General features: G+C 42.3%; 2 protein-coding genes across 17 annotated transcripts in view; one reads left to right on the forward strand and one right to left on the reverse strand.

Moving 5' to 3' along the window:
• Positions 1 to 67: 67 nt before the first annotated feature.
• Pex12 (peroxisomal biogenesis factor 12) lies at positions 68 to 3,699 on the reverse strand. 2 transcript variants are annotated; one of them, NM_053921.1, is given in 4 exon segments: positions 69 to 1,414; positions 2,273 to 2,826; positions 3,089 to 3,319; positions 3,484 to 3,699. In NM_053921.1, coding segments are annotated over 3 exon segments (1,080 nt in total). In that variant the 5' UTR covers positions 3,215 to 3,319; positions 3,484 to 3,699; the 3' UTR covers positions 69 to 1,014.
• The window catches only part of Ap2b1 (adaptor related protein complex 2 subunit beta 1), a 105,623-nt gene continuing 90,249 nt past the window's right edge, over positions 3,686 to 19,059 (forward strand). For 2 of the 15 annotated variants that reach the window (XM_063268348.1, XM_063268350.1), the window contains exons 1-3: positions 7,480 to 7,600; positions 10,319 to 10,336; positions 12,782 to 12,841. In XM_063268348.1, coding sequence (XP_063124418.1) covers positions 12,805 to 12,841 — 37 coding nt within the window. In that variant the 5' untranslated portion in view covers positions 7,480 to 7,600; positions 10,319 to 10,336; positions 12,782 to 12,804. Of the gene's footprint in view, positions 3,951 to 7,460; positions 7,601 to 7,652; positions 7,797 to 7,994; positions 8,109 to 10,318; positions 10,337 to 12,781; positions 12,842 to 19,059 lie in introns of those variants that run through there. The other 13 variants (XM_008767937.4, XM_063268347.1, XM_017596973.3 and 10 more) reach the window with 12 other exon arrangements.

Genomic DNA, 19,059 nt, shown 5'->3' on the forward strand with positions numbered 1-19,059 from the left:
TTATTGAATTTGTTTTTTTAAAAAGCAAAACTTGAATCAATACAGAAAAACTTCAAGAAGTCAAAGGTGATCTGAATAAAAATTTATTTAAACTCCTGAAGTGATCTTTTGAGTTTCCACATAATCATGACAGCATGGAACAATTCTTTCCTAGAATCATGTATTGTTAAAATTTAATTAAATGTTTCATAGAAACTTTCATAATACCTAGCATGATTCCTATCAACTGAGCAAACTCATAAGAGCAAGCAGAAAGCTTTTACTCATTAAATATCTATTAGGTAGGCATCAGGTAAACATTAGATAAAGATTTTACTGCATCTCACCATTGCTAGTTTTTATTCATATTGAAATTTCCAGACTCCGCCCCATAAACAAACCCTTCCCTAGACAGGCAGGTATGGATCATGAAGGAAATCTTCAAATACTGATAAACTGTGGTAGATGTTAGTAAGTCATGATAGATGGAGGGGGCTTTTCTCTAAAGGGTTTATAGATATTTCTATAAAGAGAAAGTCCGTGTCTGATAAAGCCTCTACTTCAAAAGTAGAGAAATGTTTTCTAAAGAGAAGGCCTGCTTCCCAAACCACTTGCTTTGTAAGATCTAACCTGGGGTTTCCTATGCTATTTTATCCCTCTTAATCAGTCTCTTACTTTCATTTTACTTTTGACACTCCCCCTTTGGTGGCCTTGAACTCAAACTCCCGCCTCCATCTCCAGAGTGCTGACACTACACTACCACAACTTAAAACCTTACTCTTAAGTGAGGTGGTCTTTTATAACCCACCTCCACATGGGCCCTCACACCACCTACAATCCTGATTCTCCTGCTTAAACAGCTTGGTAGAGAGCAAACCATAAGGTTAGGACCAAGTGGATATATCCTTTTAAAGAAATCCATATAACTACTAAAAGTTAATGTAGTTATGAATCATTGTTGATTGCCATACTAAAACCATCTTGTGGTCCTATAGTATAGAACTTGAGCTGTGAGAGAATACACTAATCTCTCTTTCAGTTCTCTGGAGAGTAGAGTTTAATTAGATGCTGGACTTCCGTTGGATACCCTGTAATGGGACAGGCTTGGTGACTTCTCACATAATTAAACACACAGCGGTAACAGAATACATAGCCAGAGGTGGCAAGAACCGTATCATTGACCCGAGCTTTACGACACAGTGGGCACACTGTTTTCATTTTGGGTAAGAGGGGAGAATCAGAGTTGTAGTCGAGGTGCACAGGTGGTGGTGGAGTGGGCAGGGCAGTCAGTGACTTGATGGTCTCTTGGTTCTCAGAAGAGTACCACCAGTCAAGAAACTGCAGGAAGAATACACCCACAGAGAGGCCAGTAGAGAGGGATAAGGCAACACCTCCCACAGCTTTCTTCAGTGCTGACTTTATCTTCTTACCAATGCTGTTGGGAAAGGAGAGCAAGAGGCACAGAAAACAGTTTACTTGTACGTGGTCACAGAGTAATTTCTACAGGTACAGTTACACACTTGATATGTTGGAGGGTCTGTTGTAGGCCTGTGTATGCCTAAACTCTGATGTTCTGGTTTTTAAAAGCTTTATGTTTGTGTCTGCTTGTTTGTATAAGTACCATATTATGCAGGTGCCATTTGAGCCAGAGGATCTGAAGTTATAGGTAGTTATAAACTGCCAAATAGAGGTTCTGGGGATTGATCTCTGATTCTCTGGGAGAGTAGTACATGCCCTTCACATAACCGCTGTGCCATTTCTCCAGACCCCCCAACTGTTTTTAACAACAAAAACTTTGATTTGAGAAAGGCATTAGAGACTCAACTTTAGAGCATTTTTAAATGGAAGATAATCCATCCAGGAAAAGCTGTTTACTTAAAAAGCAACTTATCAACACTGAGTGCATACATGCTAGAACTTGTGGGAGAGTAAACACTCGCTAAAGGTGATGAAGCATCCTGGGTAAGAAGTCCTTAGGATTATACTGCTCTGCCTTGAATCTCGGCTCTGCCATCTTCTAGCTGTTTCCCTCAACTGTTAAATGAAGCCATTCGGTTTCATTCAGGCTGTGATGAGGCCTAAGATAATGTACACAAATACCTTGCATGGGGCCATGCATTCACCAAGCATGCGCAAAGGTGTGCCTATTATGAGGAAGGCCACCAGGATGGTGGCCTGTACTTTATGGGTGTGGGAAATAACTTCTGTGATTTAATAAATAACAGGGTTAAACTGGATGATGGAGATACAGTTTTCAGTGTTGTTAATAAAAGGGTTTTAGAAACGGCCTTACCTTCTGACGGGCTCCTGCATTGCACTGGCTTCAACCAGTCTGTGTTCCATAGCTTGTATGTCCTGAGCTGTCAGTCGACCTAGCCGAACTCCAGCCAGTTTCAGCAGGGGAGAGTGATGCTCAGCTTTTCCCAATATGTACCGAAGTTGTTGTGTAAGGAACCAGCCTTCCCAGGTCATGGTAACAAACGGGTAGGCAGCCAGGAAGACTCTGTAGAATCGTTTCCAGTGAGAAGAAGGGGGGTGAATAGAGTATTCGTCTTCTTCTCTCAAGGTAGAAGCCAGCTTCTCCAGCTTCACTTTCAGATAGGGAAGAAGAACAAGGAACATAGCGGATTTCCAGAGGTGTTCCTTGGGGAGGCCAGCACTGGCTGGTCTCTGAAGCTGCGGCGAGCTCCCCGCTACAATCCGCTTTAACCCATAAAAGTGTTCAGAAAATGAGGCACTAGTTCTAGAAAGATAATGCTGCTGGAGCAGAAAGTCTAGCAGAGTGAAGATTTCATCAAACCACCTCCAAAAGAAGCCATAGTGCGCAGGATTTGATTCTGCAAGAACCTGAAGCAAAAACATTTCATTTTATTACAATCTTCAGTTTGTATTCACATTAGCCATTTCCTTTCAATACACTTGGCTTTGGCTTTTGAGTATAGCCTAAGCTCCTTGAGATCCTAAGAATCGAGTACAGGGCTCTGACTGGATGCCCATTAATCCATGGATACTTGACACACGCCCATCACTGCAAACTTATGGCTACTAGTAAAATGTTTGGAGTTGTTTCCGGTCGTCTCTGAATCCTTTCAGAGAAATAATACCTTACCTTGACCACATGCTGAAGAGCGGGTCTCACTGCTGTCATTAAACTGTCCTGTGCTACCACCTCAAAGATGGATGGCTGGTCGTCCGCCACCGAAGCAGTTGTGATATGAGCCCCATGCTCAGCCATAGTGTCTTGTGTGTACTGGGATTTACTTTTCCCACGAACACTCTAGGGAGCATGAACTTGTTTTGTATCAAACGGGTGCTGAGTCTTAGTCCTTCTGCATGGCACCTGAAACTCAAAATTTAATTTTACATGAGTGAAAAATCAACTGGAATAAAGAAAAAGACTTATATGGAGGCGGGGGGAAGGGAGTCTTAAAGTTAAGGACTGTTAACTCCGATGCTGGGGACGGGGCATGTAGGGACTGGGGAATGACTTGTCAAATGCTGCACCTCACAGGGCAGAGCGTGACTCGGAGATAGGTGTGGGCCAAGGAACGTGTCGCTCGAGCTGCAGTCCCAGAGCTGCGAGGCCCGGCTCCGGTGGCTGGCTGGGAAGCGCCCGTCCTTGCTTGCTGACCTCGGGCACGGAGCAGAGGACCCGTGACGCCACCTGCGAAAGGAGGGCTCGGCTTTGTGACAGAAACCGTACCCGGAAACAGAAGCTCCGAGGACCGCCACAAGGCGGGCGGAAGACAGGCGCTCTAGCATCGAATGTAGCCCTGAGCCGGAACTCGGGAACTCTATGACCAACTGGGACTTCCGCTTCCGCCCCCGGACTACGAGGCGGCCGGTTAGTGTAGTGGGTGGGTTCTGTTCCTGGTTAACTCTGAGCGAAGGTTCGTGGAGGGCCATACTCGATCCTCTGTGCGGAGCTGGGGCCCCTGCCTGACACCGGTTGCCACGCGAGATCAAGCCAGGTCCTTTCTGCGCGGGTGGTGTTTAGGTCAAATTTGGCCACCTTCCTGAGTATTATAGTCAGTTATCAGCAAGTTTTACTAAAACGACAAAGATTCTCCTTGCCCACCAGAACTTAGGACGGTTACTTTTCATTATAGACAGATAGCTTAACTTGTCTTCCACGTGTAAAATTAAGTTATAGCTCTAGGCACATTCTGCTAGATGAAATGATTCCTGCCCTCCAGCTCAGTAGATATGTCATATTAGTGATACCAATACAGTGCAGAGATGCTTAGGATCCTCGAACTGAGTAGTAGTTACTGCTGTAAGAGGACCTTCGGGTGTAAAAGGAGGCAATTGGTTTGTAATGAGAACCTTATAAAGGGATTGGTTTTAGTTGTTTTCAACTTTTGAAGTTATCTTTATAATTCTAAAATATGATTTGTACTTTACTAAAATTGCTGTCAGAAATGCAATTGTTGAATTTCTAAAAAGTATTAAGGGTTTTTGTTTTGTTTTAAATAATGTTTGTTTCAGCTTGAGGTTCTTGAGTTGTATGCACCTATCCTTGGCTAGCATTCAAGTTGGCCTTCATGCCCAGCCTTGAGTTTTAAAGGCTAGCGAATTGCATAAAGTATCTGGTAAATATCACATGCTGACCAATGGTTCTTAACGAAAAAACATTTTTTAGGTGTACGAGTGTTTTGCCTACATGTATATGTATGTACCACATGCATGTCTGGTAACTGCAAAAGTCAAAAGAGTGTTTGATATCCTGGAACTGGAGTTACAGACCATGTGTGTGCTGGGAACCAAAGCCAGGTCCTCTGCAAGAGCAGCCAGTGCTGTTAACCACTGAGCCATCTCTCCAGCCCTGTTTATTATGCTTTTCTTAAGTGAATAGCAAAAACACACAGCTAAAAAATAGCTAAAACAAGTGGAATGTTAAACATTTTCATCAGTTAAAGTTTTTCAGTTGCAAAGAACAGAAGCAGGCTATTTTAAAATAAAAGGAACTTAAACTATAGGTGGGGAGGCTGGACAGATGATGGGCAGGCCAGAGCACGTGTTGCTCTTACAGAGAGGACTTGAGTTCAGTTTCCAGAGCACACATTCAGAGGCTCACAACTAACTGTAGGTCCAGTTCCAGAGATACAGTGCTCTCTGGTCTCCATAGGTACCTGCACAGACTTGTACAGATACAACATTTAAATAAATCTTTAAAAAATAGCTATGGAGTAGCTGGCAAAATAAGATAGCTCAAAAGGAGCAGGACTATATAACTTAGAGTTCTCTAGCAGGAATTAGCAACATTTCATCCAACTAACCTTGTTACAATGAATGAACGTCAGGTTGTCATTGTGTCCATCAGATTCTTCTGACAGAAGGTGCTGGCATACATATGTAATCCCAATGCCTGAGACATTGGGCTATCTGGCAGTGAGGCCCTGTTTCAGAAAGGAGGAAAGAGAAGAGAAAGGAGGAGAAAAGAGGGGGAAAAATCCATTTGAGCAATCTTGGTTCAAAGTCTAGTTTCATGCTTAGCCAGAGGGTCAAGATTTCCTGATTAATGGACCCACAAGACTACTCTATAAAAAGGAAACTAATTATTACATGAGAAGAGGGAAAGAATTAAAAATAGTATGTCCTGGTTGGTTATATAACTCAGTGTTAGAGTATTTGCCCAAGGTGTGTGAAGCCCTAGGATCTTTCCTTGGTTCTGAATAGAAAAATAGTGTTAGTTTTTATTTTATTTTGGTAACGTGCCAGTTTTTAGTCACCAAATAATACACTAAAAACCCCAATTTCAAATGGGCAGTCTAATAGAGGCACATGATTGACCTTTCTATTAGAAGGCATTAAAGGTTAAGCCTGGCCATCAGGTTTGGAGATCTTAAATATATACTAAACATAAGTTACATAGGAAATTACATGATACATGCTCAGTAAATAACTAACTTGATTGTAACTGGGTTAAGTCATCTGTTTTGTTTTTTCTTTTAAGACTTATTTATTATGTATACAGCATTCTACCTGCATGTATGCCTGCAGGCCAGAAGAGGGCACCAGATCTCATTACAGATGGTTGTAAGCTACCAAGTGGTTGCTGGGATTTGAACTCAGGACCTCTGGAAGAAGAGACAGTGCTTTTGACCTCTGAGCCATCTCTCCAGCCCGTTTTGTTTTTCTTTTCTTTTCTTCTTTTTTTTTTCCCCCGGAGCTGAGGACCTAACCCTTGTGTTTGCTAGGCAAGTGCTCTACCACTGAGCTAAATCCCCAACCCTTTGTTTTGTTTTTCAAAGACAGGGTTTCTTTGTGTAGCCCTGACTCTCCAATTCATATTGTAGACCAGGCTATCCTTGAACTCACAAAGATTCACCTACCTCTGCCTCCTGAGTGCTGAGGTTAAAGGCTTATGCCACCACACCTGGTTACCTTGTTTTTTTTTTTTTGTTTTTGTTTTTTTTTAATATATAACAATTTATTTATTTTATGTATAGAAGTACACTGTAGCTGTCTTCAGACACCAGAAGAGGGCATCAGATCTCATTACAGATGGTTGTGAGCCACCATGTGGTTGCTGGGAATTGAACTGAAGACCTCTGCAAGAGCAACCAGTGCTTTTAACCACTGAGCCATTCTCTCCAGCCCTGCCGTGAGTTTTAAGTTTCAAATCTGGGGGCTGGAGAGATGGTTCAGTGGTTAAGATCACTGGCTGCTCTTTCAAAGGACCTGGGTTTAGTTATCAGCTCCCACATGGCAGCTCACAGCTGTCTGAGATTCCAGTTCCAGGGGACCGAACACTCTCACATACATACACGCAGGCAAAACACCAATGCACATTAAAGATGTTCAATAGTAGAGTGAGGGAAGCCTGGGTAGGAGAACCACTAAGCCTTACTGTCAAGGTATATATATAGATAGAGAAGTTCAAAGTGCTCTAGAGGCAGAAGCAAGAGGGGCTTAGTTTCAGGCTTGCTTGAGATACACAGCCCAATGCTGGTTTTTCTTTTTAAACACCAGTAGTACCAGTTTAGTTTCCTAAAGAAACCTGTATCCACTAAGTGTTTTGGGTACCTTATACCACGCAAGCCTACGGGCGAGGCAGGAAGGGGGCGCTAATAAGTTTCTCCAGTCTTGTACAACGTAGGGATTCAAACTCAGATCTGAATACTTCTTAGCATCTTTGAGTCGCTAACTCCTAGTTCAGCTGCCCACCTGTACTTCTGGTTTCTATCACCTCTATGGGCTTCTGAACCTTACATGCAAATTAGCCGAGGTTTGTGTTTAAGCATATAGGATATCTCACACAGGTTTAACAAAATTCTTGTTCATGGAAATAAATCAAGAAAATATCTACGTATTGAAGATATCCTTTGGAAAAGCCACTGCGGGTTTCCTTAGTCTGCCCTAACCCTGAGAAAGGTAAACCTTTCCGTTGCTGAGGCGACAGACACAACTTGGCTGTTTGGTTCTCCCGCGCACCCGGATGACGTCAGGCGGCGAGATTCTCTTACGCCAAAACTTCCGGCCCACCATCTTTGTCCCTGGCAAATTGGGTTTTGCGCAGTGTCTTAGATCTAGAGAGAATCGTGACGGGCAGGAAACCATTACACCACCTTCCCGGCTGTGCTCTCTGACTGCCGCCGCCACCCCGCCCTTGCCTCCGGTGAGTTCAAGGCGGCTGGCTTTGGGGTGTGTCCCTGACTGGGGGTAGTTGTGAAGGAAGGGAACCCCAAGCCGGGTCGTAGGCGCAGGAGGAAAGGAGAAACGGGGAGCGTGACGGTTGAGGATGGAGGGAGTCCTCGGGTGTGACCGTTGTGAGGGAAAAGCTTGGAGAAAGTACCTCTTTCGTAGTGACCGTGGTGGGTTGGGGCTGAGCTCCGGTGTAGCAGCGATAGTTGGGGGCTTCAAAACGAAGCAAGGTTCGGAAGACCGGCTTGGGTAGGGCTCAGGCCAGGGGTGTGGCCGCTGGAGGCCCAGGGAGAACCACCTAGATTTCCCGTTTGGCATCTGTTCATTGAGAAAGAAGCTTGGACGTGTCCGTCCAGCACGCCTAGGGAGAAAGGATTCCCGCGACCGTTTGGTCACTGAAACCTCCGTTGTCACCCGTATTCGGAGGCATCTCTCCTTATCCTGGACAGTTTTCTTGACCGGGTCTTGACCTGCGGAGGGAAGTGGGTAAAGAGAATAGGGGACTAAATAATGTTCTTCGAGAAAGGAAGGAGAAACTTGCGTAATTGACCTCCTGTGTGAGAGGGGGAAGCCAGTGAAAGTAAATCTTAGCCTGGAATTGTTTTTCTTTTTTTAGCTCCCTTTATTCCCCGGGGTTATTAGGAGCAGTCTAGTTTGGGCAAGGCTGTAAAAGTCTACTAGAAGTGAAAAAACTGGAATTTCCTGCCATTTCTTTATTCTTTGAATTCTCAGGATGTATTAGTATTTTGAGCAGCCCTGTTTAGAGGAAGGCTCTTATTAAACTCAAGCAGTTTAGGTATGAAGCAGTATGAATCTGTCATGGATGCTTCGCTGAATTTTTTTTTTTTTTTATCATTTAGAAGGGAGATTATTTTTTTAAAATGGCCAAACTCTTTTGTGACCTTTGTGGTTTAAAAGACAAAGGACACACTATAAGCACAGCAAGGCAAGTTAACTGAAAAGAAGGTGGTCTCAGAGAGGAACAATCTAAATTATCACCTGCTTTCCTTGTGTAGTTCTACTGCTCAGCCTCAGGGTGCACTTACAAGGTATTAATAGAAAGCGGCAGGTGAAGTAGGTGCAGCCACCAGTAACACATTCCCGGGATGACTAAGTGAGGCGGGCGGACATGTAAAATGAGAGCAGAGTAGGTGTCTTGCAGGGGAGACTCCCTGAGAAATAAAGGGGAGTGTGCTCTGCAAAAAAGCTCCCTAAAGTTGAGTGGTAAATTAATACAAAGTAAACATTCTGAGAAAATAAGACTCAGAGAAGTCCCTCACATCCCCTTCCCCTGTAAAAGGTCATTGCTTTCCTCTTAAGGCACACATTTGAACCAAGTCAGACAGGGAGCATTCAGAGGACATCATCCCCATTTTTCTTCTTTCCTCCTAGGCTTAGGTTTCCCCAAATGTCTTGGAATTTCATAACAGTTGGGTGTAAAACTGTTGGGCTTCTTTCTTTACGCATAATACTATATTAATGAATTAACTTGTAGTTGTTTAAATAGAAGCCAGAGGTGGATTTAGCTTTTAAATGTTTTATTTCTGATAAGCTAATTAATCTGAAGCTGCTATTGTCCTGGTGTTATGAACATTTTAGCCAGAAATGGTCTTCATACCACTCATCCTTATAAGCAGAGGTTCCTGGAATGTCACTAATGCTTTGCAGTTTACTGAACTCTGGCTAGTTATTGACTTCATGTGCAAAGAAGGGCATAGTGGCCTTGCCAGTGCTAACGTTGGCTGCCATTTCCCAGACAACTACTTGAAATTAAGACCTTACTAATTTGTTTCTGACTGTATTCTACCCAGCCTGTTAATCTTGGTTTGCTGTTGAGTTGCTCTTTGGGGAAATTGGAGGAGGGGAAGGCTGGGAGGAGAGAAAGGACGTTGACAACCTATATTTGGCAGAAACTAGGTTATGTTAATCTAGATCTATACCCTTGTACTGTGAAAGGCAGTGAAGCAATACTGTGGGCTAGGACAAGTTCAAGGATTACTGCTTTGCCTGGTGGCTGCTCTGTCCTTTAACAATGTCCCTAGGCCACACCTTAAGTCAGTCAGTGACCTTTCAGGTTTCATGTTGTATAAGGTGGTGTAAGTTCAAATTCCATTGTGGCTTGCTTATTTCTAGGGATTTCCTGAAAAATTTTGCCCCAGTAGGATTTTGAATTTTGAAGCACTAGGCAAGTTGAAGTTGTATTTTTCCAGTTCTATTGTGGCTTTGTGTGTGTGTGTGGTTTCTACTGTGGGCACCAGTTTTACACCCTATACTGGAGAATTTGACTGAATATTTGGCAAGTGTTTGGGAGGGTCTTTATTAAAAAATAGTTATATGAATTGTGAGTTGAGAGTCACAGGGACATTAAGGTTCTGTCACTACCACTCTTTCTCATTTTAATTAAATACTTAAAATTCATACAAATATATAATGTGTTTAAGTCTAGGCTGCTCCCCCAGCCCCCCCAACCCTTTCTTTCTACAGTGCTTTTGTTTAGACTGTTTTCATTCTCCCTTATCCCCCACACCTCTGCCCCCGCCTTAAGGATAGACTGGATGCCTTGTTTTTCTGCCTGTATGATGGCAATTATTTCATCACAATTATTGACTATGGTGTCAGTTAAATGAGTGATATATTTACCTGCTTTTTTTTTTTCCTTTTTTTTTTTTCCTCCTCCCTTTTGATGATGGAGAGGCCTTATACCTGCTAGGTAAGCACTCTACCATTGAGCTATATCCCTAATCCAAAATGCCACTGAAGATTGAGCACAGGATTTTCTGTATATTAAGCAAGCCCTCTACTACTGAGCCCTTTATTTATTTATTTTAGTTCATATATGGGTATTTTTGACTGCACATAGGTTTGTTCACCACTTCTGACCTCAGAGGCCAGAAGAGCGCATCTGATCCCCTGGAACTGGAGTTATAGATGGTTATGAGTTGCCAAGTACGTGCCAGGAACGGAATATGGGTCCTCTAGAAGAACAGCAGTCAGTGCTCTTACCTGTTGAGCCATCTCCAGCCTTATTTTATTTTTAAGACAGACTTTAATTAAAATTCCCAGACCTACCTCAGGTTCCCAAGTAGTTGGTTCTCTTTATCTCTGTTTTGTTAGAGAACAGAGATTTTTGATTTAGGATATATGTTGCAGGCTTCTTTTTATTATTATTTTATTTTATGTGTATGGGTGTTATTCCTGTGTGTATATGTCAGTGTATCATGTGTGTATGCCCAAGGAGACCAGAAGAAGGTGTCGGATTCCCTGGTACTGAAGTTATAGACCGTGATGAGTCTCCGGGTTGGGTGCTAGGAATCGAATCATACTAATCATGAAATGTGTAGGCTGCTAATAAACACATGCCTTAAGGTGGGTGAACAGAGTATGTTGAGAATTCCTGTTAGAATTTCATGTTATCTGGATATAGTGGTCCAAGGCAGAAACAGCAGGATCCCTTGAGTAGGAAGCCAGCCTGGTCTTTATATCAGTTTTCAAGCTTGTCAGACTATATAGTGAAGACCTTATTACAAAAGAAAGGAAAAAAATAATCTTATATATGTGTATGGGTACATATGAGTGCTTTAGAAAACAGAATGCTTACGTGCATTTTTCCCAAGTGGGTGAAAACCTTCCGAACAAATTGTGTCTTTAAATCTTAGGTTTGACGTTTTGATGATTCCAGGGAGTTAAAATAGTATGCCAGCATTCTGAAGAAACAGTAATGGTTTTGAACCAATGCCGTGGTGCTTCTCTCAGGCCCTAGTAATTGTTCCTGTACATCAGTGTTTGTATTCGTATCTTACTCATAGATAACTTAAGATTTATATCACAAGTCTTTAAAAAGTTTTGTGCTTTCAAACAGGGTCTTACTATATAGCTAGCCCTGGCTGGCTTGGAATTTATTATGCAGCTCAAGCTGACTTAGAACTCAGATCCACCTGTTTATGTGAAGAATTCCTAGCCAGGTGTGGTGGCTCACATGGAGAAACAATTAAAAGTCACCTTTAGGTCACATAGCAGGTTTGAGACCATCTTGGGCTACATGAGACCTGTCTCAAAACACAGGCAAACAAACAAACAAAGTCCAGAAAGAACCGTGTGTGGCGGTATGTTTGTAAACCTAGCACTCTGGACAGAGGCAGGAGAAGCGGACTTTGCCAAGACCAATCTCTTTTACATAGAGTTCCAGCCAGTCAGGGCCACACAGGTATCTCAGGGGTTAAAAGCACTTGCTGCTCTTGCAGAGGCCCAGTTTCAATTCCTAACACTCAGGTCAGGTGGCTTCCAACTATCTGTAACTCTGGCTTCAGGGATCCAACTCCTTCCTCTGGCCTTGGTACAGGGGCACACACAGGTATACACACATACATATAAGTCAATAATAAAAAATATTTAAAAGTAGAGTTTTCCTGACTTCTCTACTTTTTTCTTTAATTTATGCTGTGAATGGATTGATTATAGTGTTCTCTGAATTTTTGCTAGAAAGACATGAAAACTTTAATGGAAGCCTCTATGTGACAAATATCAAAACACTTTCTGTGTCCTACATGTTCATGGTTTCTAATCCTTTGATTTCTTTCCTTTTTGTTTTAGAGACAGAGTCTTTATGTAGTCCAGGTTCACCTCAAAGTCACTGTGTAGCTATGTGTAGGAGGAAGAGCTTGAACTCTTGGTCTTCTGCCTCTATCCCTGGGGCTGGGAGTAAGGAAGGCTTCTTATTTTTCTGAGAGCCTTTTTGCAAGCAGTATTAAATAGATTGACAGAATTGTTCTGTTTTGCTTTGAAGTCCATGCTTTGAGTCACTCCATGCTGAGACAGAAAAGTAACTAGACTTTCCTGATTAGAAGTCTTTCCAACTAAGCCTTAGTCTGAAGTGTTTGAGTGCGTGACTAAGATGTATTTTCAAAGGCTTGTCCTTGGAGGTTGCAGAGCCGTAGGGGTTCAGATTATTGCCCTAGTCCATTGTCCTTCAGACTCCACCCCAGAAGTTCCTTGAAGCAGTTCTTACTTCCTGCACTGCTTTAACCACAAATGGTGGTGGCATTAGGAAGAAGCTCCTCGTGTTGTTAAAGAGCAGAAATTCTAAATATAGATGTTCTCAAAATGTGATGTCTTTCTGGAGACTTGTAATTGGATAACAGCATTTTTTATTACATAGGTTCACGCTGAAGATCCAGAATCATGACTGACTCCAAGTACTTCACAACCAATAAGAAGGGTAAGTGGGGGAACTTGGGAGACCTTCAAACTGTTCAGCTTCTGGGCTAGGCTTCCCAGTTAGAATGTTCTACCATTTTTACACATGTGTTTGCAGTCTCACTGGGAATCTGATGCTTATACAAGTAATTATATTTTAATAAGTTTAGTGAAGTGTAGGGGATTTTATATGCTTGTTTGCTAGGGCTGGGGACCTAATCTAGGGCCTTGCACAGCTAGGTGGGTGCTCTGCCATCAAGCTATGCCTCTTGCTCTTGGCTCTATGACCTATATCACCTTCGTGGTCAGTAATGGAATACACGTGAGTGTGGGCTTACAAACCAGGATTCTTCTTGGAACATCTGCCTTCCCAAATTGTTTACAAATGGCCCATTTCTAGAGATATGGCTGGCCCTTCTGTCAGAGCTAGATTAGTGCCGCTGTCCTCAGCTTACTAAGCACCCAGCTGAGCGTGCTTTCTTCTCAGAATCAGAAGTGCATGCTTTTGTACTCAGCAGGTCTTCTATTTGCTGAAATATTCTGGGCCTGGCACCAAAACTGTGCCGTTTATTACTCTTCTTTTTCAGTGTCTTGGCCTGCTTTTCTGGTATGTGTGTCCTCTTCTTCAATGGCTGACATGTGACAGCTTTTCTGACATAGAATTTGTCTTTGTCTTGAAGTATTTCCTAGTGTGTTTGTCTTCCTAGTGTGTGTGAGTCCGAGTGTGCATTGTGCACATTTTGCTTAGTCCTTAACACCGAAGGAGTTACTGATTAACTACCCTAATTTTCACTCAAGTCAGAGTAGGTGCACAGGGTTCCTAGTAGTCAATCTTGGTGTCTAATTGACGTTTTTCAGCCTGGTGATGGTGACACATGCCTTTAATCCTAGCACTTGGAGGCAGAGGCAGGCAGATCTCTGAGAGTTGGAGGCAAGCCTGGTCTACAAAGTCAGTTTTAGAACAGCCAGGGCTACACAGAGAAACCTAGTCTCAAAAATAAATAAATAAATAATAAACAAAAAACAAACAAAAAAAACAAACAAAATGATCAGAGTAATGGATAATAACCTAATGAATATAATCAATTCATGTGTGACTATATTTAGTATAAATTATAGTTTATGCAAGAGTCATGATGCTAAAGTTATTAGGTGGGAAGTTTGGTAAGGAACAGGGCATTGATAGGGCTTCAAAATATCTTTCAACAAATTACTAATTACAGAGATGAAAAGTATTAGTTGTTTAATGTCCAAATGGGAGCTGGAGAGATGGCTCAGTGGTTAAGAGCACTTTTTTGTGCAGAGGCTCTTGCTTCGATTTCCAGTATCCATACTATAGTTCACAACCATTTATAACTCTGGATCCAGGGAATCTGGCACCCTGTTCTGACTTCTGTGGCTACCAAGCAAAACACACACACACACACACACACACACACACACACACAATCTTAAAAAACAAAACAAACAGTATTTAGAATCTTAACCATATATTCATTGCTGACATCACCAAAACCAGTAAAAGTAACACCATTTGCCTTTTGAAGTTAGCTTGCCAAAATTCATAACCTTATTGCAATTCAGGAAAACCATGGCAAACTGGAGGTGCTTCTCATAATAAGGGCCCTGTACTTAAAACATCTTCTCATGACATAGCACTTGGGAGGCAGAGGCACGTGAATTGCTGTGAATTCAGTGCCAGCCTGGTCTATGTAGTTCCAGGCCAGCAAGGGCTACATAGTAAGAGCCTGTCTTAAAAACAAAAATATAATCATGAAAATAAATTGCTTCAGATTAATGACTAAAGAGAAATGACAATAAGTGTAATATCTAGCATTTTTATTAGTTTATTTATTCACTTTACACTCCAATTGCCGACCCTCCTCTTCTCCCCGTTCCCTGCTCACACAGTCTCTCCTGTACTCCACTCCCCTTCATCTGGCACATCAAGTCACTGCAGGGTTCTTAAGCTGAATGCTGCTCCAGAGGTGGGAATGGGATGGGAATAAGGTAACTATAGAGAGCAGTGAGCAGATGCTGGTGGTGATATATTGATATTTTAATATTAATAATTTAATATTAAAATGATTAAGAAAAGTTCCTTATCCCTAAAAAACACAAGTTACATATTCAACGCTAAAGAGGCATAATGTCTGCAACTTAGAGTGGTATAAAAAAAGATCTGTGTGTATGTAGAGAATTATAAAGAAAATGCCACAAAATCTTAACTGGGGAATAAATACAGTTTGAAGATTTTTTTTTAAGAGAGTGAATACAGTTTGAAGATTTTTTTTGAGAGAGAGAGAGAGAGTGTGTGTGTGTGTGTGTGTGTGTGCGCGCGCACACGTATGCACGTGTTTGTGTTTGGTGTTTACAAGAATGTAGAGGGCCCATAGCTGATATTAGGGGACCTCCATTTAAATTTTTTTTATTATTTTATTTACTGTCAGATTCCTTGGGAAGTGCAGTTAAATTAAGTTGGTTGTCAGCCTACCGAGTCAATATTGGGGTCAAATTCATGTCCTTTGGAAGGACAGCCAGTATTCTACCTTCTGAGCCATCTCACCAGTTCTTGTTCTGACCTTTTCTATCTATTTTATTTAATGTTGAGATAAAGTCTTACCGTTAATTAGCCAGGTTGTCTTAGAACTTGTGAATTAGTCCACATTAGCGTGGAATTCACTCTCCTGACATCCTCTCAAGTGCTGGGATTACAAACACATATCGCCATGCTGGGCTGAATATTGAGTTTTTAAAAGCTCTACAGATTTTTTTTAATGTGTAGTTAACACTGAAAGCCATTCTTGGCCGCTAACAATGGTTGGCAGATTTGACTAGTGAAAAGAGTGGGGTTGGGTAATAAAATGTGGCACATGCAAGATACTGTCCTAGTGCTTGTCTTTAGATTCATCCAGTTTCTTTTCTCTCTTTAGGGTTTACACCTCACAGAAACTATTAGTCTGCTTGTCATAGTGGCATATGCCTAGAATCTCTGCACTCAGGAGGCTGAGGCAGGATGCTTGTGAGGCTAGATTAGGCTACATAGCAAGATTCTGTCTCAGAATCAAATGGCCACCAAAATGGCTCATCCAGTAAAGGTGCTCACTGAGTAAGCCTAGCAACCTGAGTTTGAGCTCTGCAGTCCATGTAAAGGTGGAAAGAGCGAGCCAACTCCACGAAGTTGTCTGCTGTCCTCCATACACTCTCACCCACACATAGATCTCACACACATCAATGTGCACACATGCACACTAAGAAAAGCCACACAGAGCCATCAACTCCTTTTTAGTTTCTTTCAGCTAACTACTTAATCATTTAGATATGTATTTATATTTTCTTCTGCTAACACTTTATGTGCTTTGGTGATCAACGCACTGTCTTTAATGACATAGAAAGGTTTTGTTGTTGTTGTTGTTTTGTTTTTTTGATACAGGGCTTCCCTGTGTAGCTCTGGGTGTCCTGGAACTCACTCTGTAGTCTAGACTGGCCTTGGAGATTTTCCTGCCTCGCTGCATCCTCTAAGTGCTGAAACATACACTTGGCCTTTTTTTTTTTTTTCCTCTAAAAGTTGTTTTAAAACTCACCTAATTCATCAAACCCATTCTTTTAAGGGTACAAATGACATTTATAAAAGTTTGAGACGTACAAATTGAGTCACTGCTAGCTAATATGTTTTTCAAAAATGGATAGACGGTGTTCCTTTTGCTTCCTGCAACGCCCACCAGAACCGCCTCTGGAGCAGACTCTTTAAATTTATGCTTGGTTCTGGAATAATTTCAGTTACATCCTGTTTCAATTCCGCAGCTCTGGGTGCTGCTCTCACTTCAGACGTTGTGAATCCCTGCTGTTTGCCCTTCACTGTTCCAGAAGTAAATGACGGGAGCCTTGAGAGCTACATTTGGCAGCGAACAGCTCAGTAAAGAAGAGAATGACTCTTTAAAGGCCTGGCCTTTCTGCTAGTGTTATTTTTGTAGTTGTCAATTAAATGGAATAGTGATTTTTTTCAAGCAATTTGCTTGCCTAATGGGGATGGATATTGATAAAATAAGCTTTTATGTGTTCCATTTTAATGTCTCTTGTCGATATACTTCCTGTCAGGGGCTTCGGGGAGATCACAGTGTGCAGAGTGGTGGCTGAAGTCAGCGTAAAATGATCGTTGAGAGCAGTCTGGAAGGTGGTGGGCTAGGAGGCCACAGTTAGTCAGGTTTGAAGTACACATGGAAAAGATGGGCAAAGTGGTTACCCACCTGCAATCCCAACAGTCTGAAAGCAGAGGCAGGATTGCCTGAGACAAGAGGCCACCTTAGTCTGCATTGTGAATTCCAGGCCAGTCAGGGTTACATAGCAAGGCCCTATTGCAGACAAAACAAACAACCAAAAAGGTAAGGGTATCCACAAAAGGAAGAAATGGGAGTAGGCATGAACATGTATGTGGTGTGGGATAGCCTTCCTTTCATTTACCCCTCCTCCTGTCTGTTGAAAGTCGTTGCCTTTTTCTCATAAAAATGGTTGTGTGGAATAGCCCTCTTTCCATTCTCCCCCTCCTTTGTCTGATTAGGACCATTGGCTTTTTCTTTTATCCCCTGTGTTCTAAAGGTGGGTGAGGCTAGAGGTGGAGCCTTAGTGGTGACAGTCTTTGACACTTACTGCGTAGTCGTTCAGAACTGGGCCCTTAGAAATGACCCTAGTTTGTATTGTTTTAAGCTTCATTCTTTTTTCTTGTTTTCTGAGATAAGACTTCATGTAGCCCTATTTGGCCTAAAACTTACTAAGAAGACCAGGGAGGCATTGAACTTCTGACAATCTACCTTCCTGTCTTTGCCTCCTGAATGCTGGGGTTACAGATGTGTGCCACCGTGCTGGGCCAAATAACTTATTAAACTACTCACTAGGTAGTGATTTTTTTTTCGTATTATATTTAGTGTGTGCACGTGCGCGCACACACACACACACACACACACACACACACACACACACACACACCATAGTATATGTGGAAGTTGGATGACAACTTTCAGAAGTTGGTTCTGAAGCACCTTTAACCTTTAGCCATCTCACCAGTCCATATATATTTATTGAGAATTCATATATGTATATTTATATTTCATATATATAATGTATTTTGTTCATATCCAGCATCCACTTCCTTCTCCAGTTCTTCCCAGCATGTCCCATCCCAACTTCATGGTATTTATTTATTTGTTTGTTTGTTTATTTATTTATTTATTTATTTATTTATATTAATCTGCTGAACCCAATTAGTGCCTCTCTCATGCCCATTCATTCATATGGGACCATCTAGTAGAGCTTGGACAATCTGCCAGTGGCCACATCCCCAAAGAATAATGGTTCTCTCTCTCCCAGCAGCCACCATGAGCCCCTAAACTAGGGCTTGAGCCTTGTGAGCCCTTCCCCTGTCCATGCTTGAATGTTGACTGGCTTGTTGTTGTGCACATAGCCATAGGTACTGTGAGTTAATGAATGCAATGGCCATCTCATGTACAGAACAGCATTTCATAACCCTCCTTCCTACACGCCGGCTCACACACTGTCTCCACTACCCCTTCCTCAGTGATAGTCTCTGAGACGTGGGGCAGGTGAGGTGGTTGATACAGATGTTCCAGTTAGGACTGGGGACTCAGCCACTCACTCATTCTCAGCACTTAGAATAATTTTGATTCTGCATTAACCAACCACTGCCTAATTGGAATAATTCTGTTGGAGGTTGAGAACAACACTAATCTCTGAGTATAAGTGTATATATGTGGGAAGCAGTTGGACAACATGATAATTCAGCAGAATAACAGTGATAGATTGCCCACTAGGGCCTATAACCTCCTGGGCCATGGGCTTTTGACCAGGTTTCTAGTACTGTATTAGTTTCTTTTCTATTGTTGGACAAAATAGCATGACCAAGGCAACTTATAGAAGGAAGGGTTTCTTTGGGACTTACCATTCCGGAGGGATAGGAGTGCGTCCCCATCATGACATGCAGACAGGCAGCTGTGGCCCATGTGCAGCAGCTAAGAGTTCACATCCAGATCCACAAACAGGAAGCAGAGAGGGAACAGCGGAATGACACCTTTTGAAACCCCAAAGGCCCTCCCTAAGCAACACACTTCTGCCATCAAGACCATACATCCTAAGCCTTCCCTAAATAGTTCTATCGACTGAGGACCAAGTGTTCAAACATGTGCATCTATGGGGACATTTTCATTGAAACCATCACAAGTACCGAGC

This window comes from Rattus norvegicus, chromosome 10 (assembly GCF_036323735.1).
Source record: "Rattus norvegicus strain BN/NHsdMcwi chromosome 10, GRCr8, whole genome shotgun sequence".
NCBI classification, from domain to species: Eukaryota; Metazoa; Chordata; class Mammalia; order Rodentia; family Muridae; genus Rattus; species Rattus norvegicus.